The 24858-nt window shown below is 37.8% G+C and overlaps 1 protein-coding gene and 1 non-coding gene across 5 annotated transcripts in view; both read right to left on the bottom strand.

The window, feature by feature from the left end:
* Positions 1-24858, bottom strand: part of UBAP2 (ubiquitin associated protein 2) — a 119952-nt gene that overhangs the window by 27470 nt on the left and 67624 nt on the right. For all 4 annotated transcript variants that reach the window (XR_003790896.1, XM_029203995.1, XM_029203993.1 and 1 more), the window contains 6 exons: positions 17998-18052; positions 16450-16553; positions 11970-12035; positions 7254-7306; positions 4129-4196; positions 1930-2119 (listed from right to left, as the gene is read on the bottom strand). Coding sequence is in view for 3 of the 4 variants with exons in the window: in XM_029203995.1 (XP_029059828.1) it covers positions 1930-2119; positions 4129-4196; positions 7254-7306; positions 11970-12035; positions 16450-16553; positions 17998-18052 (536 nt within the window). In the remaining variant the exon portion in view is untranslated. The remainder of the gene's footprint in view (positions 1-1929; positions 2120-4128; positions 4197-7253; positions 7307-11969; positions 12036-16449; positions 16554-17997; positions 18053-24858) is intronic.
* Positions 1728-1808, bottom strand: LOC114884874. The gene has a single exon (XR_003790937.1). It is a non-coding gene; the product is annotated as a small nucleolar RNA SNORD121A (small nucleolar RNA).

Here is a 24858-nt window from a genome sequence, read left to right as displayed (position 1 = left end):
TTTCTTACCTAATCTCTATCCTGTTTCAGCATTTAACCTTAACGCACTTTCTGTGTGTTTCACAACACGATGACATCACTGCATCAATGACTAGCACCTTGCTTTAGGTAACACTTAGCACAGGACTTTAATTCCACCTATGCATTTCAATCAATGGGGGCAGTTTACAAATGTGTCTATTGGTACACTTGTGCACATGCACTCACATATACATAAGCACACACAAGTGCCCAAGCCCAAAGATTCTGACTGGTCTTGTGTAGAATCTGGTATAATTTTATTATTATTATCATTATTAATGTTGCTACTAACTAAAGTTTTCCAATGATTATAAAAGTATAGTAGGGTTGGAACTTCCCTGGTAGTCCAGTGGTATAAGAATCCGCCTTCCAATGCAGGGGACACTTAATTCCTGGTTGCGGAACTAAGATCCCACATGCTGTGGGGCAACTAAGCCTGCGCGCTCTAGAGCCCACACGCCACAACTAGAGAAAAGCCCGTGCGCTGCAATGAAAGATGCTGCATGCTGCAATGAAGATCTCGTGTGCCGCAGCTAAGACCCAATGTAGCCAAATAAATATTTTTTTTTTAAAAAAAGTACAGTAGGGTTGAGAACCACTGCTCTAATATGCTAAACAAACAGTTTCTCAAGATGTTGTCCACAACAAAAAGCAACATACCTGGGGGATGCTGTAAAAAACAGAAACAAAAACTCAACTCACGTCTTATCTACGCTCTCAGTGGCCTGACTATGATTCCAGCAAGTCAGCAAGGACATCACATCAGTATACCAGTGGCAGATGGAGGAAAGAAATTGGATGGTTCAGTCAAACTCAGGGGTATTACTGGGCCCTCTCAAAACAGAGACAGGACCCTGCCTTGGGCCTGTCCGACTTCAAGCACTGATACCCTCTCAAACACTATCAACAATGGCACTAAAAATGTCAAGTTCCCAAGCCAGTTATACTTGACATGACATGACTATGTAGAGTAGAAGACAGCAATGAAAAGTTTACATATTCAATTCTCCATTTTTTTAGGGAACAGCAAAGGATTTTGAGTCAAGTGGGAGAGGGTGATTATCATATATCGTATTCATAAGAAATTCCATTTCAACTGTAGATTTCAGGTAGGACACAGCGAAGAACGAACCAAAGTAATTGTCACTAGGGAAAGCTGTGGATCTGTGTTTATAGCCCTTCCAACCTCCCCTCTGCCAACTCAGAACTGCCCACAGTTGGATAGGGACTTGAGTTCACCATTCTGCAGCTACATTCTTTCACGTTCTATGCTCTTTTATTCCCATCACCTATCTTCATATGCTTCACTAAAGGTTCCTGAACTTCTTTCTGATGGGAGTTTAATTCTTATGGGAGCCAGAGTCATATATGCAGCAACAGATGACACTGTTCCATTGAAAACGCATTTAAAATTTTAAGGGCCTCTACTACATAATTTTTTGGAATAACAAATAAAAATGAAAAAAATGTAAGAACCTAGGCAGACCTAGAAAAAACTGTTCTTGCATATTAGCAAGCCAATACTCACAAACATTAGCATTTAAGTAAACTGGAAGACAAATGAAAATTTAACATCTTAAGTACAGAGACAGACTTTGAAACAAAATCCAAGAAAAAAAAATCATTAGTAAGAAGGATGCCTAACTAAATGATTATAACTAAACTAATTCATAATTCAATGAATCATAAAGAAGTATTTTTATCTTCATCCAGAAAACTCAGTAGTTGAATTCCACATGGCATCATCAGATATGTGCTTGGAAATTATCACATCATTGTTTTCTGGACCGAGATCTAGTGTAGAAAACTTTTATACGTAAAAAATAACCATAGGGCATGTGTCATTCTAGAATACATTTGCTCATGGGTACATTCCTTAAAATCCCATACTGAAATAAAAGTGAGTTACCAGACTCTGAGGTGGATAGGGATTGACAGCAGTGGAGCTGCCAGTCCCTTGTGCCATCTGACCGTTGTGCTGAGAATTTGTGAAGACAAGGGCTTGGCCAAAGCCCTGCTGTTGGGAAGTTTCAAAGGAGTTGACTTCTGAGGCTTGACTGTGAGGAACAGGCTTCTGGAGCAAGGCTACCAGATCAACACTAAGCAGACAAAAAGCAAATGAAGAATGAGTCACAGGCAAATCTCACCAAAAAAATGAATTTGAGAAGGGAGTCAATATTAAGTAATAAGTTCATGCTAAAAAGAATCCCAGTGACGAAAACCCTTGGAAACTGGAGTTTAAGGGAGCCAAAAGCAGGGAATCAAATCATCCGCCACACACTCCTCCTCCCCAAAAAGGCATACCAAGCCACAGAGCGTGAAACAGGGCTTTGCAGAGAAGAGAAACGAAAAGGTGCATTAAGATGTTTCCACAGAAATGGCACAACGACAACTGATTTAAAAACCTGGAGCAACTGAGTACACTTCAACAGTTCTCTCAAGTTTGGCTTGTTTCCTTTAGAATATCTGGCTCCCTTTATCACTTGAAACCAGTCTCTCTTAAACTTCCCTAAAGGAGAGTGAATCCATATTTTTGAGGAATGAGGACCAAAGCCGTACTAGACCACTGAAGCAGTCTGACATTTATCATAAATATTCCTATAAGTCCTGCATTCTATCCAATAATATATTTACATTTATATAAATCTCATATAATTTCTCTCTTAAATATTTAGGAAAAAATGCACAATGTATTAACAAATACTCTGTTAACTAGGATTCTTATAATGTCCCCAGAAAGACAGAGATCCAAATTTGAGAATCATGGTCTTAAAACCTGAAAGCATGAGGAATAAGTGATCTTCCAAGTAATATACTACTTGACATGGGAATGAGCCACTAATTTCTCCACAGGATGACCCTAACATGATAATTTGCTCCATTAAATCTTTTTAAAGGCCAGTTCCCAGGCAGTTCTCCTAACGGAAACTCTCACCATGCCAGTGAGGCAGATTCTGGAAGGTCAAATAATTCAAAACTCACTTGTGATATATAGCAAAGTTCCTAGGCCGAAGTTTCTCTCCTTATCCACTACCAACTCTCATGTTCCCATAACCGGATTGAAGTTATGGGATCTAGTATTTTGGACCCCAAGTTAATGTTCTAACTTATGACAGCCTAATTCTAGGGATACAAATCCATGGTGGTTATATTACATATGACCCATCTTAAAAGTTCCATTACTAAAAAAACCAGAACCAAGTTCGATTCCAAAAGATTGATAAGACATATGCATGAAAAACAGTCCAGCACTGTCTTCTGAAAAATAACCATTGAAAAGGTCCATTTCTTATTTTTTAAATGAAAATGATCCTATCAAATTCATTGAGTAATAAATACAATGCAGAAGTTATATCCGTTTAAGGAGAAATTCTGAGCAATTCACAAAATATATTGCAAGACATAACCTTTGATCGTTTTTATTTCCCTATAATGAAGTCTTATAACCATCACATTTAGCAAGAGATTGAGCATGTTGGGCTCAAAACTGTCTTCAATGCTCAGATGTCATATATATCAAGGCTCTCATCCTTCTAGGTCACTGCATTTTGAAACCATAATCAAAGGTTTTTAGGATGCAAATAAATGCTTTTCAATAATTCAATTCTGCACACATTCTAACAACGTTTCTATTACCCCAAAAGCTCCTTCCTTTTCTGTAATCCATGAAATCAGTAGATTAAAACTAGTAGAACCCATATAAAATGAGAAGTTTGTACTACCCTGAGAAGATCTAAATAAATGGTATTATATGAAGAAACCAAAGGATAGTTCTGTTAAGTTTGTCAAAAACAGTATGCTTACAAAAGTAAAAAAAGAACCATTAAATAGATTTAACATTATCTCTGTCACAAATTCTAACACAAACATAATCGCTATTTTAATTCATCACTGATCACAACAAATTAGGAAATGATGGAGGCTCTGTCAGCTCACCAAGTAAGTTAGGGATAAAATAAAAGTCTCACACAAAAAAGAGAAAAAACAGAAAGAGAGTCAAGAAAAGGGTAAAAATAGAAAGAGATCTGAGGAAGAAAACAACTCTCCTGAGGCAAGAAATTTCAATTATGCTTTGACTAAAAAACAAAAGGTGGGGGAAAGCGTTTACCTTTGCCCAGGTGTGACAAGATGCTCTGCTGGAGCAGATGAGGAAGTGAAGACCTTTGTTTCAGAAAGCTGTTATGAAAGGATTAAAAATATTTTAATCTTATTTTAATCTTTATTTTAATCAAAATGTATCAAATTCCTGACAATTTTTAGTCACTGGTACTCTTATTCTAGTTCACCCAAAAGGTGGTCAAAGGAAAAGAAATATACAAGTGATTATGGCACATAATTTTCTTATGGTGAAGATAAATTTAGATTGACAATCCCACAAAAGAATTCCACATCAGCGAAACAAGAAAGTGAAGTAGTAAAGCCAGACCCTTGTGCCATAGTTCAAGTCCCAGTTTCACTATTCTACTTCACATTATATAAAATGAGAACACCAATAAAAACCACCACTAATGTTACTATAAACTCCAAAAAGGAGTAGGAAAGTTTGAAACGGCAAAATAATTGACGTTCTCTTTCCCCAAACACAGATGGTTTTAGTATTTTGTTTATTAGTAATAGGTTTACTAGTCATAGATTTCCTTACTGTTTTTATCAAAATAATTTTATTGAGGTATAACACATACAATAACTGTGAATATTCAAACCGAATAACTGAATGAGTTGTGTCATATGTATACTCCATGAGACCATCACCAAATCAAGACAATGAACGTATCTATTACCCTAAAAGTTTGCTCCTGTCCCTGTGTAATCAATTCCTCGAGCACTCACTTTCGTCCCCAGGCAACCACCGGTATGTTTTCTGTCACTACAGATTAGGCTGTATTTTCCAGAATTTTAAGTGGAATTTTTTTAAACATACAGTCTTTTTTGTCTGACTTTTTTGACTCAACATAATTGTGTTGAGATTCATGCATACTGTTTTAAGGTACTTTTAAGGCACACAGGATAAAATTTCTTGAAACCTCAATTGACATTGTTGAAAGGCAGACTCTTTTTATGTTTCCAAAGTGGGGCATGGGCTTTTAAAGGCCGATTTTGTTGATCTAATGACATAATGTGAAAAATTAATGAAAATGCTATTCGAACACTGCTGTAATTCTTAACAATGCTAAATGCCTCAGAACTCTGAAACCCAGCATAAAATCAGACTTCCTAAGACACTGATATTAAGGCAGGGGCAGAGCAGACAGTAGATGTTCATTCTCCATAAAAACAAAAGTGCTGAATTGATTATACTGTTTCAACAAGAAAGGCTTATGCTATGCTGCACCCTAATCCAAGGTAGTATCTTAAGAATTCTAAGGAATCCATTTTTGCCTTAAAGAATCTTACAAATTAAATTAAGACAAAGAGAGAAGCAATTAAGGAGTAATTCTATTAAAAGTAAAAATAGAGTAGATTTAAAGCCTTGAAAATATTAAGTTCAAGGAAAATGAGAACTACATTTATCACTGAAATCCTATCTAACCCGGTAGAGTACAGAAAATTGCAGTTTTCTTCTCCTAAGCTCTAGAAGGAATTTAGGATTTGCATTTTAAATTACTCACCTTTCAATCACCATTACTTTGTATATGTCAGAAAACTCTGAAGTAATTTTGATATTTCCTGAGAAAAGAAGATGCCCAAATTCCCTACTGTAATTCTTTTCAGTAATTATATCGTGATTCAATATGGTCTATACAGCAGAATATTACTGCCTATATGTGTGTACATTTGAACTACTTGTTAGCAGATTTACATCATAAGACCTCATCTGAAGCACAGAAAAATCCCATCAGTTAGGCATGACAGTTATTATGATATTCATTTTGGGGATGAAAAATAGGCGGCTCAGAAAGGAAAGATGCCTCATCTGAGGTCAACAGGTCAACCCAGCTAGAATCTGAATACGGGTCATCTGCCCTCTGACAGCCTGGTGACTTTCTAACCTGCCTACTGACCCAGACAACAGGAAAGGAGATATAAAGCTTTTAGCTCTGGAAGCCTTTTTTCCTCCCAACAAATTCTTAGCAAAAATTCTAGTAACACAAAACATTTAAAAGTAGGACAGCTCTGTTTGAAATAAGGTATGGTGTCCACAGGCTGCTCACTCTCACTTCCTGTCATCACTGGTACCATCCCTCCACTGATTCTAATAGCCACCCATCTAGCTCAGTCTCCTCAGATTACAGGTAACAGAGAGCCCGCTGACATCATACCCCAAGGACTTATGGTTAGTATGCAGTAGAAGAAAATAAATTTCTAAATTTCTAAATTTCCCTAAATTTCCCAAATTCCAATCAAATGAGCATCTTTCTTTTTCATGCCCTACCCAGCTCATTCCCTAACAAGTCAGATAAAATAGTGCTAAAAAGAAAGAAAGCACAAGTGCACTTTTGTTTCTTTTTAAAAAATGTTTGTGAGTACAAAATGGGGAGAGGGGGAATAATCTCAAAAAGAAAAATAAAATCTCAAAGTCTGGATCACTTTATGCAATTTTGAAGGTCAATACTTGTAAACCCTTTATTCTCTCCCTTCCAATGTCAGCTGTAACTCTCTAACATGTACATACTTTTGTTCTGGGCCTTAAGAGTGAAACAGAAAAATAGTTAAGATATCTTATGCTGAACACAGAACCTAGAGACCAACACTACCCAGAAGCTAGTACAGTATATTCAAAAATGTCTGTGGAATAAATGAATACAAAAAGAGCCATCTAGTTGAAAAGGGAATTGGTTGGGCCTAGAACCAGAATGATTTATTCAGGTTAATTTCAACTATAAACCCCAAACACAGACTGTCTCTTTTAATAAAAAGGTTATAAAGAGTAAGTATCATTCACAGGCCAGGATAATAGCATCAGCTAGTTATCAGGCCAAATAAAACAAAGATAGAGAAAAAAATGATGTCACTCCTACTTAACACCTGGTCTTTTTTTTTTTTTTGGGCCACACCACGTGGCATGTGGGATCTTAGTTCCCTGACCAGGGATTGAACCTGTGCCCCCTGCACTGGAGGCAGAGTCTTAACCACTGGACCGCCAGGGAAGCCCCAACACCTGGTCATCTTTAAACGGTTGCTTTAAAACCAAGTTTCGCAAAAACCTGAAAACACCAACTTCCTTCTGAGAAGCATCTGCTAAAAAAAACATGGTAATCACAGAAGTCTGTGATTGTAAGTGTAAACACTTACATCTTCAGTCCAGTCTTCCGTTGTCCACTCGTCCACAGAATTCTTCCAGGCCCCTGTTGACAATCACAGTTTACACCACAAAGTCAAATAATGTCTGATTCCAAGTGGTTCTCTATTGTGTACGGCACAAGATATATCACATATACCATTAGCAATATAGTTTACAATCCAAGAAATATGAGTCTTTTAATCTATCTCAAGAAAATCAGTCATGTTTTCAAATGCAAGTTGGTTAAGTACTATCCACAAAAACTCAAAAGCAATGTCTCAGATTGCTTTTGGATGATATCCAAGCAATTCTGCCTTAAGAAAGAAAGTATGGCACAGCACAAACAAATGTTTAACAAGGAGCTCCTTATGATATATATTATTTAAAAGAGAACACAATTCGGTATAAGGCAGCTCTGCTTTGGGCCCTCATTTCAGGTGGATTATCAAATTTAGAGAAGTATGCTTTTCTTTTTTTCTCGGCTGTATTGGGTCTTCGTTGCTGTGCGCAGGCTTTGTTGTGGTGAGCAGGGGCTACTCTTCTCATTGCAGTGGGCTCTCTTGTTGTGGAGCACGCGGGCTCTGTAGTTGCAGCATATGGGCCCTAGAGCGCCTGGGCTCAGTAGTTGTGGCTCATGGGCTTTAGAGCACAGGCTCAGAGCAGATTCTTAACCACCGTGCCATCAGGAAAGACCCGAGAAGTATGCTTTTTATATTAGTTCCACTGTATGGTTTCCTAATAGGTCTCCAGCAAAGCTAAACATTAGTCCTATTCATATAAAGTCTGTGGCTATTAACTCCTGATAAGCAGGTACAGAAAATGTGCTCAAACAGTTCTTACAGAACAATCATTTATATATAAAACAATTAAATGCTTTAAAGAAAAGCATATGAGTTCAGATATGCTGACACTAGTGCTTAGCGATTCTGTATATTCCCATTATTTTATTTTATTTTATTTTTGTATTTTTTTGCGGTACGCGGGCCTCTTACTGCACAGGCTCCGGACGCACAGGCTCAGCGGCCATGGCTCACGGGCCCAGCTGCTCCGCGGCATGTGTGATCTTCCCAGACCGGGGCACGAACCCGCGTCCCCTGCATCGGCAGGCAGACTCTCAACCACTGCGCCACCAGGGAAGCCCTCCCATTATTTTAAAGCATACGTGCAAACACATACCCAGATAAAATGCTTTTAAAAGGAAGCACACCAAGATACTAACTATAACCACCATCATGAAGTGGGACTGTGAATGTTTTCAGTTCCTTCAATGGGAAGAAATAAGTTGAGCATCTGACTTACAATGAGGTTTGTGTGTGGGAAAAGGAAGGGCATACCCCTGAAGGAAAAAGGCAGATGAACAGATCTAACTTCCTTGGAATCATGTCAATAACCTAATAACTAAACTGATGGTGTCACGTAAGAAAAGAGTCCTTTTCTATGGAATGCTTTCAATAGGATGTCCCTAATTTGAGATTGATCATGGCAAACAAAAGTAGAATCTATGGATTTATGGAGCATGGCTCCTTGTAAAATACCACCCCAGATATGCTACTCTGTGATTATAAAACGGAGATGTTTCAAACCTGAAAACATTCTCTATTGTGTGAGAAACCTACACACACCACTTAGAGACTTCACCTATACTGTGGATCACAGGGCATATGCATTGCAGGGAAGAACTCCCTGCTTTTCTGTCCCTCTCAATTGCATGTATCCTTGAAATAACAGTAAAGCTTGATAGATAAAGGTTTCAATATTTTTTAAAATAAATTTATTTATTTACTTTTGGCTGCATTTGGTCTTCATTACTGTGCGTGGGCTTTCTCTAGTTGTGGCGAGTGGGGGCTACTCTTCATTGCAGTGCATGGGCTTCTCATTGCAGGGGCTTCTCTTGCTGTGGAGCACGGGCTCTAGGCGCACGGGTTTCAGTAGTTGTGGCACGCAGGATCAGTAGTTGTGGCTCGCAGACTCTAGAGTGCAGGCTCAGTAGTTGTGGCGCACAGGCTTAGTTGCTCCGTGGCATGTGGGATCTTCCCGGACCAGGGCTCGAACCCGTGTCCCCTGCATTGGCAGGCGGATTCTTAACCACTGTTCCAGCAGGGAAGTCCCAGGTTTCAATATCTGAACTGACAATCTGATCCTTTGTTTTGGCTAATTTATCATATCTTTAAATGGTTTCCATAATTTCTCCAAAAATGTCACAAAACAACTATCAATTTATGTGCCCCCAAAACATCTCTTTGAATTAAAATATTTTCATAAACGAAAGCAGAAAAACGTAATAGTTTAAGTGAAGAAACACAAGGTGCAATTAGTCCCAGTCAGAAATCAGTACTGGAACCTGGATCTCCAGACCCCTGCACAGGCCTCTTAGCACACTGTACGCAAAGCTAAATGAATCCAACACAAGCCATCCACCTATAATTCAATATCATCTTCCTTTCTTAAGTACTAACTAGTGCCTTTCTTAAGTACTTATACATAATCTCCAACCTTTTACTATATTTCCTTCCAGACTTTTGTCTAAGTACATGCATAGTTTTAAAAGTTTACAAGTGGACTAATTTCAAAGATGGCCGGTACATAGTGGTCTTGGTGCCACCTCCATCCAACTTACCCTGTGTTCATGCTGTCAAATTCATCATAGGAGACAGTACTCTAAAGACTACAAATTCTATAAAAAGCTGAGGCTCATTCTAAGCAGATTTAGGAACACTCTAGTCAAGAAATAGAAAAAGCCTCAGAAGTCATTCATAAAACTTTCACCTTCAAAGCAACTAAGATTATAACAGGAAACAATTTATGATGAATTTTCCTTAGGAACCTTTCATCATCAATCATCAACCAACTAATCCTGGGTTAAAAGCCTACATGTAAAGAAAGCATGATGCTAGGTATCAAAGTCATATCTCACTGAAAAGACAAGTAAAAATTTAGGGAGTGACCAGGGTAGTATATTACTGAATGATACATAAATTACATGAATCTGATTAATACACTGGAAATTTACAGGATGAAAAGGTTATGGAAAGCTAGAATGCTAAGAGAAACTTTATGGGGAAGATGAATCACAGCAAAAACCTTGAAGGCTGGAAAATATCTGAACAGATATTTAAGAAGGGATAGTCGGGACTTCCCTGGTGGTTCAGTGGTTAGACTCTGCGCTCCCAATGCAGGAGGCCCAGGTTCGATTCCTGGTCAGAGAGCTAGATCCCTCATGCCTCAGCTAAGAGTCCGAATGCTGCAACTAAGACCTGGTGCAGCCAAATAAATAAACGAATGAATAAATTTTTTTTTTTTTTTTTTGCAGTACGCGGGCCTCTCACTGTTGTGGCTCCTCCCGCCGCGGAGCACAGGCCCCGGACGCGCAGGCCCAGCCGCTCCGCGGCATGTGGGATCTTCCTGGACGGGGGCACTAACCCGCGTCCCCCGCATCGGCAGGCGGACTCCCAACCACTGCGCCACCAGAGAAGCCCTAAATATTTAAAAAAAATAAAAAAATAAAAAAGGGATATTCCAGGGGAGAGAAACAATGATGAGGCATTACAAAAAATTATAAAATATTAAAATTAACCTAAAGTTCAGAACATCCTTTTTTCCCCCCAAAAAATGTGTAAGTTGTGGCAAAATACTTATAAAATTTACTACGGTAATCATTTTTTAAGTGTATAATTCAGTGATACTAATTTAAAACACATTCTTATACATGATATGTAAAGAGACTGGCCTACCACTTAGAGAGGAGTATTATGAAAATAATTAAAATGCAAACTTAGACATGTAGAAGAGGATGAGAAGCTGAGTACATTTACTTATTTTATTTCTACTTATTTCTGGCTGCATTGGGTCTTCATTACTGCGCACAGGCTTTCTCTAGTTGCAGAAAGCCAGGGCTACTCTTCGTTGCAGTGTGCAGGTTTCTCATTGTGGTGGCTTCTCTTGTTGCAGCTCTAGGGCTCTAGGGAGCATGGGCTCAGTAGCTGTGGCGCACGGGCTCAGTTGTCCTGCGACGTGTGGGATCTTCCTGGACCAGGGCTCGAACCTGTGTCCCCTGCACCGACAGGTGGATTCTTAACCACTGCGCCAACAGGAAAGCCCCGAGTACATTTAAAAGCAGGCAGAAGACAACGTATGAAATTGTAAGCAGAAGTCCAACATGGTATGGTGTTATGTCAAGCAACAGAGGGGAAGCCCCGTGTCAGCAGCCAAGGTCAAGCTGTTGCACTGACCCTCCCTAGATACACGGACTCTAAAAAATACATGACATTAGATACAGAAGAATACAGAGTCAGGTCCTAAAATCTTATTTTGGAATATTAAAATTTTACAGGAAGACCTTGCTCCCCATTGTAGACCTACAGACCTTCACATCAAACATACAAGAAAAATTCAATGACGTTAATTTATTTCTAGCTTAAAACAATAAATTTGAGATGTATGCTTTATGTTCAGTTTAACTTGATGTTAGCCCTCTATCAAAAGGACATATAAGGCAGCCTCATAGAAAAAAGGACAGCAGTGATGCAAAAATCTGTGTCACCTTGAAGGCCAATGTGAAAAACACTTCCATTATCAAAAGCTGATAATTACTTTATCAAGCAGTTGTAGAAATATAGTTTACAAACATCCATCTGATGAATTTTTATTAGCTAGCCTTGATAAAAATGGAAGATATTTTAAGCATTTTATCAGATTCTTAACTAAGAAATTAAAAAAAATATTCATACCTTTGAGTCCCAAAGAATTTCTGTTTGGCAGATTCTGAGCTACATTTTGAGCATTTGATGCCAGTTCTGTGGATCAATGTAAAATGGAAGGTTTTAACATATCACAACAATTAAGGTATTCATCAGAAGAGAAATTGGTCAGCAAATTAAACGAAGGAGGGAAAGCATCAAACTAAGTATATGCTATGTGTCCAAGGAAAAAGAAACTTACTGCAATCCATGCTATGACAGACTGCTATGGTCCAACTATGAACCTTAACAGCCAGACAGACCTTGAACATTCAATTTACATCAATTATGCTTGTTCTCATTCCCATGTTCACCAAGTTCCCTTCCCACTTGTCAAAGAAAACATTCCAATCTGTTTAAAAGGTATGTTTTTAGTAAATTTATAAATTAGCATTTTGACTACCCTTCAGTCTTTCTATTTTGGGTAATGTTTGATTCTGACTCTAGGGAATGGATTTGATTATTATCCTGTCAAGTCAGGTTTCTGAGCCTATGAGGCTGTGGGCTAGACTCAGAACTCTGGGTTATCAACAAGACAATACCATTCTGTGAGGCCTCTAGAGAAATAGCCAGCCACTCCATCAGATGACATCTTTTAACTGTATTTTGCATCGAACACATTCTGCTACTCTAAATGAAAATAAGAGGAATGAGAGGGAAGAGATAAAGACAAAAGGAGAAGGAAGAAGAGATGGAGGAATATGAAAAAAGAAAAATAGCAGTTAATGGACTAATTCAACATTCTGTTTCAAACATCTGATTTAAAAATCAGTGGCGGTTATAAATAAAGCCACTATAAACATCACATGCAGGCCTTTGTGTGGGTGTTTTCATTCCTCTTCAGTAAAAACTTAGGGTTGGGATTGTAAGACTGTATAGTATATGTATGCTTTCACACCAGGAACGTAGGAGTTCGAGTTACTCTGTCACCTTCACTAACACTTGGAACTATCAGTTTTTTTTAAAGCTATTTTAATGGATGAAAGGTGGTAGCCTACTGTGGTTTTAATTTGTATTTCCCCAATGACCAATGATGATTAGCACATTTTTGTGTGCTTATTGCCATCCATATATCTTCCTTTGTGAAGCATCTGTTCAAATCATTTGCTCATTTTTCATTAACTTTTTATTTTGAAATAATTATACATTCACAAGAAGTTATCCTTCACCCAGTCTCCCCCTATGATTACATCTCACATAATTCCAATAAAATATTATAGCAAAAAAACTGACACAGATACAGAATGCGTATACTCTTCTATGTCAAGTTTGTATTGTGGTAAAATAATGTTTATGTGGTAAATAAAATTTACCATGCTAACCTTTTTTTTTTTTTTTTTTTTTGTGGTACGCGGGCCTCTCACTGTTGTGGCCTCTGCTGTTGCGGAGCAAAGGCTCTGGACGCACAGGCTCAGCACCCATGGCTCATGGGCCTAGCCGCTCCGCGGCATGTGGGATCTTCCCAGACCAGGGCATGAACCCGTGTCCCCTGCATCGGCAGGCGGACTCTCAACCACTGCGCCACCAGGGAAGCCCGATGCTAACCTTTTTAAGGGTACAGTTCACTGGCATTGAGTTATTCACAATGTGATATAACCAGTATCACCATCCATTTCCACAACTTTTCATTTTTGTTCATTTTTAATTGCTCATTTTACTAGGTTGTTTGTTTTCTTCTCAACGAGTTGTGATAATTCTTTACCCATTCTGTATACAAGTCCCTTTTCAAACAGAGGTTTTAAATAAATATTTCCTCCTAAACTATGCCTTGCTCCTTCATTCTCTTTATTCTCTTCTGAAGAACCATGTTTTTCTTTTAGACTCATGCTTATTATGCCCTACGTAAGAAATTTTTGCTTAATCCAAGGTGGCTAAGATTTGCCCTGTATTTTCTTTAGAAGTTGTGCTTTCAGGTTTCACATGTAGAGCTATTATCCACTTGTGGTTATTTTTTATATACAATATAATGTATACCATTGAATTGCCTTGGAACCTTTGTCCAAAACCGATTGTATTTGTGGGTTTATTTCTAGATTTGCTATTATATAATTCATCTGTCTCTGTGCTTTTGCCAATTCCACAGTCTTGACTACTGTACCTTTAGGGTAACTTCTTGAAATCAAGGAGTGTGAATCTTTGAACACTGTTAGTTTTCAAAACTGTTTGGGCTATGTTCAGACCTATACTTTTCCATAAAAATTTTAGAATCAAGTTACTGACACACAAAAAATCTGTTAGGATTTTGAATGAACTTGTACTGAACCTGTATATCAATTTGGGGAGAAACAACATGTCAATAATATTGAATCTTCTAATTCATAAACACTGAGTATCTTGCTCCCTTTTTGGGTCATCTTTGATATTTATCATCGTGTTGCATAATTTTCAACATATAAATCTTGCACATATTTTGTCAGATTTATACCTAAGTGCTTCATGTTTTTGTACTACTATAAATGGTATATCCTTCTGTTTATTAATGCTTCTTCAAACACTCAATTTTACATTTTACTGTAAGGTTTTATAATTTACATTTTCATTTAGAAGTCTTATCTTGCACATCATTAGACTTCTTCATAAGCATCTGATATTTTTTGAGGCCACTAATTTTTTTCCATTTTCTCTTTGTTGATGGTTTATAGAAATGTCACCTGTCAACTATCTGCACTGTTTAAAGCTTCCTAATTAATTTCATTAATTTATCTATAGATTCTTTTATATCATTGCCAGAAATGACAGGTTTTTTCCTCCCTTTCTAACCCTTCTTTTCTTTTTCAATCTTTGTTTCAGTGTTTATGACCTCTGGTACAGGGGTGAATAGAAATAATGAGAGTAATCCTCCTGTTTCTCTTCAGTTCAACTAAATTTTTTGCCTTTATTTAAAAAAAAAAAAAAAGGTAAGAGGGTAAGAGTAGTGAGAGTAAGCCCCTTGATCTTGTTACAAAAGAAAAATATTCTACACATTACTATTAATTTTGAGGTCTGCTGTGACTTTTGTAGAAATCGGGAATGAATGTTGGGTTTTGTCAAATGCTTTTCCTTATTAAAATGATATGGAGTTTCTCCTTTATTCTGTTAAAGGGGTGAATAATCCTTTTTTTATTGAGATATAACTCACATAACATAAAATCCACACTTTTAAGGCAAAGAACTGATTGGTTTTCAGTATATTCACAAGGTGTACAACAATCACAACTACCTATTCCAGAATATTTTCATTGCTCCAAAAAAATCTGGCACCCGTTCCTAGCCACTCCCCATTTCGCCTAAACATTCCCAGCCCCCAACAGCCACCAGTCTACTTCTGTTTCTATGTATCTGGCTAATCTGGATAATTTTTCTTACACATTGAGCCACTGAAGGACATTTGGCTTTTATGTGAACCTGTATCTTCCATTCTCTTGGGTATATATCTAGGAGTCGTCTGATTTTTTAAATGTTAAACTTGAATATCAAGTATAAACTTAACATGGCCATGATACATTAGCCTTTTTCTAGTCTACTGAATTGATTTCCAATATTGTGACTTAAAATTTTTACAGCTGTTTTGAAGAATGAGATTAATCTGTAATTGCAAATGTTAGCAAAAAATTTATTGACAAAGTATCTTCTGATGATTTTTAAAAGCTATAATATTAATTATAATAGATTATAAAGATAATTAATATCAATATTCCTTTTCTCATTCCTACAACGAATTATGTTTCTTCTGTTTCCCTTGATAAGTCTCACAATAAACTTATCAATTTTATTGATACTAGTCTTTTCAAATTACCATTTTTATAACTTTCGTTGGTCCTCTTGATAGTATATTTGATTTCTAGTTCGCTGTGCTTCTGTGATGGTGGCAACTGTCTTTTTTAGCTAATTATTGAGCTATACTTTTATATTTTGGGTTATAATTCACGAAGTGTCAAATTATGTTTTTATAAATATAATCACAACAGTTAATATATATTATCAGGAAAAAATCTTCAAAAGAGCTTTATTAAATAAATAAGCCAATTAACAAGTATTTATCTGTGAATTTCAGTAAAGAAATAATCTTAAAACTGCAGGACACAGAAGAATCTGCAAAAGCAACTGTTGCCCTAAACCCATCTATCATCATCTACCTCTTTATCTGGCCAAATCTGTGTTCACCATTATGAATGGTAAATACTTTGTTTCAAGTCTTGCACTAAGAAATTCTATATATCCCTGACACTGAGATTTGAGTGTGGGTTTGTACTGCCTTACACAGATTTATTACAGCCTCTTCTTCAGAGTGCAAAAGGGGTAAACCACATACTTTATTGTCAATGAGATTTATAAGTGAGAAACTCTGGAGGTAAGAATCAGCTAAGAGTAGTCTCAGAGGTAGGACAGCTGCCTGTTTTTCATTCTTCTCCACCAGCACACTTTGATGTCATCTTTGTACGTTAAGAGCTCAAACAATTAAAATACATCTCTGGTGAGAATAGACACTTACCAGTTCCCTCATCTGCACCATTCTGAGCAGCTTCCCAACCTACTGGTTTTGTCCCACACCCATCTATAGATGGAGAATCTGAATAGTCCGCAGGGTTAAATGTCCTTGGGTTTGAAATAAAGAATAAAGGCAAATCACAAAATTAACTGTACATCATCTTCCCCGAAACAAGCCCTGTCCCTTCTAAGAACCACTATAAGAAACTTCACCCTCCTTCTCCTATTTAATTATAGCCAACTCTTCTTGCCATCGGAATGCAGATCTTCTGAAAAGCAGAGGTTGCCTAGAACCTTCCAAACACTCTTGTATGATGCTCCTACTTCCCTAAGTTGTTGTCCTCTGCATCCTAAAGCAAGTGTGGAGACCTATAATAGTTCTAGGCAGGGTAATGGCTCTAATGAAAAACCCACCCACCCACCCCCTCCCAACTAAGCCTAGACTTAAATAGGCAATAGGTCTTTTATTCCGAAGTCAGAATCCAATTTTGGATTTGAACCTTTTACAGTAGAAGTATATGATTCTTTTTGTTTAGATGGATGTAAATAAAAAGAAAACGTTTTGTTCAGTGCCTCTTTTTAAATTAAAATCCTCAATACCCATGATTCAGATGTCTAACTAGAGCCAAATTAAATAGCACTGCTAAAATTTTCACAACAGAATTAAAAAAAATTTTTTTCAGCATTATTGGGGTGTCACTGACAAAAAGAACCACAAGTGTACTTTTTAAAGTAGACAGCAAAATCCACAAAATCGTTTAAAGCTACTGGGTTGGGCACATACGTTCATATGTTCCGGCCAGTTTGCTCCCTGTGTTTTCATCCTTCCTTTGTCCACAGGGAGCTCAGGCAGAAAACAGAGATGGCAGGAGTCACCACCTAAAGGCAGTGACCCCCAACAGTGCTGCCCTGGAGATATGGAGAAACAAAGGACTTTTCCTTTCTTGACTGTCATCTACTTATGGCCTCTATAAGAAGCTTAAAAACTTTTTATAAAGATCGGGGGGGAGCTAATGTTTTGGATAACAGCAAAAAGTGAGAGAACCAGAAATAATGAATAAATAACTGATTATACCATCTATTTAATAACAATATACTCATCCTTCACAATTCAAGATAAAAATGATTGCTTTTCATAAAAAACAAAACAAAACAAAAACATTTCATTTACTTACCATTCAAAGATAATTGCTGGATTTACCAACATAACTCTCTTAAGCAATGGTTTTCAACTGGGGTGGCTGTGCACCTCCCTCCCAGGGAACATTTGGCGATGTCTGGAGACATTTTTGACTGTCACAACTTGAGGAGGGGTGCTACTGGCATCTAGTAGGGAGAGGCCAGGGATGTTGCTAAACATCCTACAATGTAAAGGGAACCCCACCACCTCAACAAACTATTATCCAATCCAAAATGTCGATAAAGCCAAGGCTAGAAAACTGCTCTAAGGCCTACTGCAATACAATTTTATTTGTGTTATTTTGCTTTTTCAGTATTGTCTCTTTAAACTACAGAAGGTAATTACTTCAAAAATAGGATGGCTAAGACTTACCCCATGCCTTGTGTTGAGAATCTTCCTGCCCCTCTCCCTCTGCCACGTCCAAATGCTTTTAAAGAAAATATAGTGTAAAAATAATACTTATGTCCTACACAACTATAATTCTACCAACTTCATCCCTTACACACCTACCCAAACATTACTGTCATTGTTCCTAACAGCACCAACATTCCCAACCAGTGCACCCAATCTGCTGGTCCCTAATGACACAAATATCTACAGTTATTGATCTCAAAGGATAGAAAAGAATTTAATTCTGCTTGTACAACACTTGTCATATTTAGCAGCTTAACACGGGCAGGTTTTTTATATACATATATATATATATATATATATTTAATTTATTTTTGGCTGCATTGGGTCTACATTGCTGGCCGCGGGCTTTCTCTAGTTGTGGCGAGCAGGGGCTACTCTTCATTGCGGTGCGTGGGCTTCTCATCGCAGTGGCTTCTCTTGTTGCGGAGCATGGGCTCTAGGTGTGGGCTTCAGTAGTTGCAGTACGTGGGCTCAGTAGTTGTGGCTCGCGGGCTCTAGAGCACAGGCTCAGTAGTTGTGGCGCATGGGCTTAGCTGCTCTGTGACATGTGGGATCTTCCCGGACCAGGGATCGAACCCACGTCCCCTGCATTGGCAGGCAGATTCTTAACCACTGCACCACTAGGGAAGCCCCTGATGGTGTTATTACATACCATTTTTAATACTAAGATTCTGACCGATGACCAAAAGGGCAGCAAACAAGAGAGCGAGCAAGCAAGAAGAAATAGTTCTATTCAGTGACTCTCCAGTTTTTCTTAATCGAATCCTAAATTGTGGATTAAAGACCTAAACACAAGAGCTAAAACTATATAACCCTTAGAAGAAAATATAGAGCAAAAGCTTCATGACACTGAATTTGGTAATGATTTCTTGGATATGACACCAAAGACTCAGGCAAGAAATGGAAAAAATTAGACTTTAAACTGGTGTATCAAAAGGCATGAACAGACTAAAAAGAAAACCCAAAGAATATTTACACATTCGACATTTGATAAGGGAGTAACACTGAGAATACATAACGAAATTCTACAACTCTCTAACAAAACAAACAACCAGATTAAAAAATGGGCAAGGGACTTGAATAGACATCTCTCCAAATATAATATAAAAATGGTCAATGAGCAGATGAAAATATTCTCAACATCACTAATCATTAGGGCAATGTGGCACCCATTACAATGGCTACGAGTGAGAAACAGAGAAAGAGAGAGAGAGAAGAGAAAATAAGTGTTGGCAAAGATGTATAGAAACTGAAGCCTTTGTACACTGTTTCATGGGAATGTACAATAGTGTAGCCACTGTGGAAAACAGTTATGGCAATTCCCCTCAAAATTAAAAATAGAACTATATGATCCTTATAGCACAGAGAACTCTGCTCAATATTCTGTAATAACCTAAATGGGAAAGAATTTGAAAAGAATAGATACATGTATAGGTATAACTGAAGCACTTTGCTGTACACCTGAAACTAACACAACATTATAAATCAACTGTAGTCCAATATAAAATTTAAAAAAATTTTTTTAAGAAAAAGAAAAGAATTATATGATCCTGCAATTCCACTTGTGGGTATACGTATCCAAGAGAATTTGAAAATAGGGTCTTGAAGAGATACCTGTACACCCGTGTTCACGTTCATAGCAGCCTTACTCATAATAGCCAAAAGGTAGAATCAACCTAAGTGTCCACTGATGAATGAATGTGGTATATACATACAATGTAATATTATTCAGCCTTAAAAAGGAAGGAAGGGGTTTCCCTGGTGGCACAGTGGTTAAGAATCTGCCTGTCAATGCAGGGGACACGGGTTCGAGCCCTGGTCCGGGAAGATCCCACGTGCTGCAGAGCAACTAAGCCCAGGTGCCACAACTACTGAGCCTGCGAGCCACAGCTACTGAGTCCGCATGCCACAACTACTGAAGCCCGTGCGCCTAGAGCCCGTGCTTCGCAATAAGAGAAGCCACCACAATGAGAAGCCCACACACCACAACAAAGAGTAGTCCCCGCTCGCCACAACCAGAGAAAAGCCTGCACGCAGCAACAAAGACCCAATGAAGCCAAAAATAAAATAAATAAATAATAAAAAAAGAAAAAAAACGGAAGGAAATTCTGACAAATGCTACAATGTGGATGAACCTTGAGGACATTTTGCTAAGTGAAACAAGCCAGTCACAAAAGGACAAATATTTCATGATTCCACTTATATGAGGTATGTAAGAGTACTCAAATTCAGAAAAAGGTGGTTGCCAAGGGATATGTTAGCCATGCTAATATAACTAAATGTATATTTAATCATGTACAGTTAACTTATCCAGTAGTTCAAGTTAAACTATTAAAAGGTACGGTCTTAACAAAAATCTACCCTATCCCCAGAGACAGGGGAATAGAGGGAAATGTCCTAAAAAGTGGAAGAATTCTAATAATGCATATTAGTGGCTACTATCTATTTTAACACTGTCGAAAGGTAAGACTTCAGGTAAGTCTAAAAGAAGGTTGGAAACTTGGGTTTAAAAAAAAACAAACTTAACTCTAAGAAGAAAGCTTTCAATGACCAAGTTTTGGCAAGACTCCTTATAGTTAAGAGAGGTGGTAGGGTGGGGGGAGGAGAGTTATCATGTAAGAAAACGAATTCACAGGACATAAAACACTTAACTGTAAAAAAAAAAAAAAAAAAAAAAAAAAAGCAAACAAACTTTAGTATGTCCATACAATGGAATATTATTTGGCTATAAAAAGAAATGAAGTACTTATACATGCTACAACATTGTGCTGATATGTGGTAGAACATCAATGAATCTTTAAAACAGTAAGCTAGGTCAAAGAAGCCAGTCACAAAAGAGCACATATTGATAGATTCCATTTACCTATCATATGTCCAGAACAGGAGAATCTATAAACACAGAAAGTAGATTACCAGTTGTTTACTGCTGGGATGGCGGGGGGAGGGGGAGGTGATGAAGGAATTGGAAATTGATACTTAAAGGGTATGGGATATTTTTTTTGAGGTGATGAAAATGTTCTGAAATTGATTATGGTGATGGCTGCATAATTCTAAAAATATACTAAAAACCACTGAATTATGCAATGTAAATGGGTGAATTGTACAGTATGTAAATTACATCTCAAGAAATTTTAGAGGGTGATAATAAACACTGTTACCAGTGAAGAAAACAGAGAAACAACACAATTGCTCTTGATTAAGTGCATTCATGTGCACCCATTCAGTGGCAAACTGTGTGACAAAAGGAATATTTAACAGTGGTTAAGTATTAAGAAAATAGGGGCAATTTTTTAAAAAGGATTCTGCTAAAAAATCATTAAACAATTATCTAATACTTGAGCCAGAAAGCAAGATGCACATGAAAGAGAAAAAAGGAATTTATAAAAGAAAAACATATCCTAAGGCCAAAAATTCAAGAAATCCTGCACGTCCCCTGGAAAAAGTCAGTATCAACTAAATATCTCCATGTCTCCAGAGAGCAGTAGCCACACCCAAGTATGAAACACAAACAAGCCAACTATCTTAAGTAGATTTTAAAAAATCAAATCCATCTTCATGTACATTTTAGCAAGCTAACAAAACTGTTCTTTCCTATTCACCTGGCTAGTTATATGACCAGTAACATTGTTATCTGTGTATATACATTTTCCTATACTGTTATCTGGTACAAATAGCTGTTTTCACCTAACAGCTCAGAAGAGAGACCTGGGTTCTTATAATTGAGAAAAACAACACTAAAGTAAATTATCATAAAGAATAAACCAATGTTATGATAAATGCTAAACCTTTACTCATAGAGGTCTATCTAGTGACTCTGCACTACATCTATGTTGAATAATTGCTCAAGTTTTTAATTGTTTAATATTTATGTCTTACACTGAGAGCCAGAGTAGAAAAGTTGCCCATTTCCCTTGAAAAAAGCCAAAACACAGAGAACAGCTAACCACCTCTAGTGGAGAAGGCAAATCTAAAGAACAGATATCCCCCCTGGGGCTGAACATGTGCAACCTAAAGAAAAATAAGAAGATAGAAAGCAATCCCTTTCCTTCACCCCCAGGAGACTGTAAGCAGGGCTTTGATAACAGCCAAATGCACCAGAAACTGTGGGCTCTTGAATTTATCACTGCACACTCTGGGTCATGATCTTTAAGATACTGAGTAGTTCTAAAGTTTTTTGTACAGACAAAAGTTCCCAGATTTTCAGGGCTGGTTCAATGATAAAGATGGTTGCTGTGTTGACCACAAGCTGCCCTGTTCAGCCCACAAAGAGAACAGGGCACTCTGGGGCTTGTGGCTCAGAGACTTAGGACTCAGGCAAGTTGTGCCTCTTTGTCCCTGGGTCAGGGTTTATCCACAGAGATAGGAATACGTCTTCCCCAATCGCAAAGTAGCGTAAATGAGTCAAATGACAACAGCAAATGCCGCAGGGACTCAGTGAGAAAGAGATCTTATTTCGAGTCTTACCCTCATATCTCATATATTAGCTTTTCCTTAGCAAATAAGTCTGATTATAAATGTGTCACAATAATTATTTCAGGAAAGAATTAATGGATTCTAATACCAGTGAATAAAAGTCTGATGGGAAAACGGTTATTTACACAGTCTCAGAGCACTCCCCCCAAAAAATATGTATTAATTACAAAGAATGAGGGAGTAACTTTACAAAGGAGAAACTTAGCAGAAACCACTTTCCTTAAGTAATCAAAGGTAACATCACTAGCAATGGGATAAATCTGCATCATGTACCCTCTAACATGAGGTACAGCTATATCATTCTGTGGCATTCCGGCCAAAAACTGGTAACATGAATCTAATCATGAGGAAACTTCTCAGTTTGCTAATCAAGGACATTCTACAAAAGAGATACTTCCAAAGTGTCAAGGGCATGAAAGACAAAGAAAGACTATTCCAGATTGATAAACTGTTCTAGATTGAAGGACACTACACAGACATGGGAACTAAATACTGTGTGTGATCCCAGACTGGATCCTGGACCAGAATATTTGCTTTTTGTTATAAAGAACATTAGCAGGATAACTGGAAATTTTTGAATAAGGCCTATACATTGTATCGATGGTAATTTCATGATTTTATCATTTTAAGCTGGCTCTTTAAGACAATATATTTTTTCATAAGAGTTACACACTAAAATATTAAGGGGTAAAATGGCATTATGTTTGAAATGAACACACAAGGGTTTCAGAAAAAAACAGTAATATGTACATACAGAGAGGAAATATAGCAAATGTAGCAAAATATTAAAGCTTGGGGACTCTGGGTAAACACTATGCAAAATTCTGCTGTGCTTTTTTATTTCAAAGTAAAATGTTAAAACCGCACCCTAAGCACTTATATGTATATTTTATATTCCAATGAATACATTTTATTCTGTGAAAAATCTAAGTTGTTCTTCATGTTTGCACTAGCTAAGCTGATCCTTCTACACAGAATGTTCCTGCCCAGATTTTCACATGGCTTTCTTCCTCCTCACTTTAAATCCCATCTCCTCAGAGACCTCCCTAGGTCCATCTAAAGGGAACCCTATCGGCAGTTGATCACGTCACCAATCATTTTCTTAAGTAAGTCGAACAGTGCTTTTACTTGATTGTCTCTCCTCCTTCCCCACTAAGGATGTGAGGAACCATGTCTTATGCACAGCAGTATCTTCAACAATATAATAGGTACCTAAGTATCAGTTGTTGCATTAAAGACTGATATGTAACCCCAATATCATAAACATGGATTTTTTTTCATGGACTCATATTTAGAGGCATAATAATATTACTATTCAATTACAGGAAATAACCTAGTTGTTCAGCAACTTATTTTAGAGCACTGCATTTTGTAAAATACTTTTTGTACCAGGACCTGAGAAGGCATTATAGAAAATTCAAGAATTAAAACTAGAATGTCAGCACCTAGTAGGTGCTCAACAATTAACCTTTCAGTTATATTATATAGGCCATATTCATAAATTAGTTTCCCTGGTGGCGCAGTGGTTAAGAATCCACCTGCCAATGCAGAGGACACGGGTTTGAGCCCTGGTCCAGGAAGATCCCACATGCCATGGAGCAACTAAGCCCATGTGTCCCAACTACTGAGCCTGTGCTATAGAGCCTGTGAACCACAACTACTGCACCTGTGTGCCACAACTATTGAAGCCTGCGCGCCTAGAGCCCGTGCTCCGCAACAAGAGAAGCCACCACAATGAGAAGCCCGTGCACCACAACGAAGAGTAGCCCCCATTTGCCGCAACTAGAGAAAGCCCACATGCAGCAATGAAGACCCAACGCAGCCAAAAATAAAAATTAAAAAAAAAAAAGTTAGCTGAGTGGCTTGATTATATTGTAACTTCTTACACAAAAGCCAAGTAGTTTCATCCTGGAACACAGAATTATATTATTTTTTTACTAACTAACATGGCACGTGATGAAGAACTTTTATCAAGAATACCCCCAATCTGAGTTTGAGATTGGCATGTACACACTACTATATTTAAAATAGATAACCAACAAGGATCTACTGTATAGCACAGGGAACTTTGCTCAATATGCAGTAATAACCTAAACGGGAAAACAGTTTGAAAAAGAATAGATACATGGGCTTCCCTGGTGGCGCAGTGGTTGGGAGTCTGCCTGCCGATGCAGGGGACGCGGGTTTGGTGCCCCGGTCCGGGAGGATCCCACATGCCGCGGAAAGGCTGGGCCCGTGGGCCATGGCCGCTGAGCCTGCGCCTCCGGAGCCTGTGCTCCGCAGCGGGAGAGGCCACGGTGGTGAGAGGCCCGCGTACCACAAAAAAGAAAAAAAAAAAAAAAAAAA

This window comes from Monodon monoceros, unplaced genomic scaffold (assembly GCF_005190385.1).
Source record: "Monodon monoceros isolate NGI ecotype Baffin Bay Population unplaced genomic scaffold, NGI_Narwhal_1 Super_Scaffold_5, whole genome shotgun sequence".
Taxonomy (NCBI): Eukaryota; Metazoa; Chordata; class Mammalia; order Artiodactyla; family Monodontidae; genus Monodon; species Monodon monoceros.
This window is presented reverse-complemented; position numbering and strand designations above follow the sequence as displayed.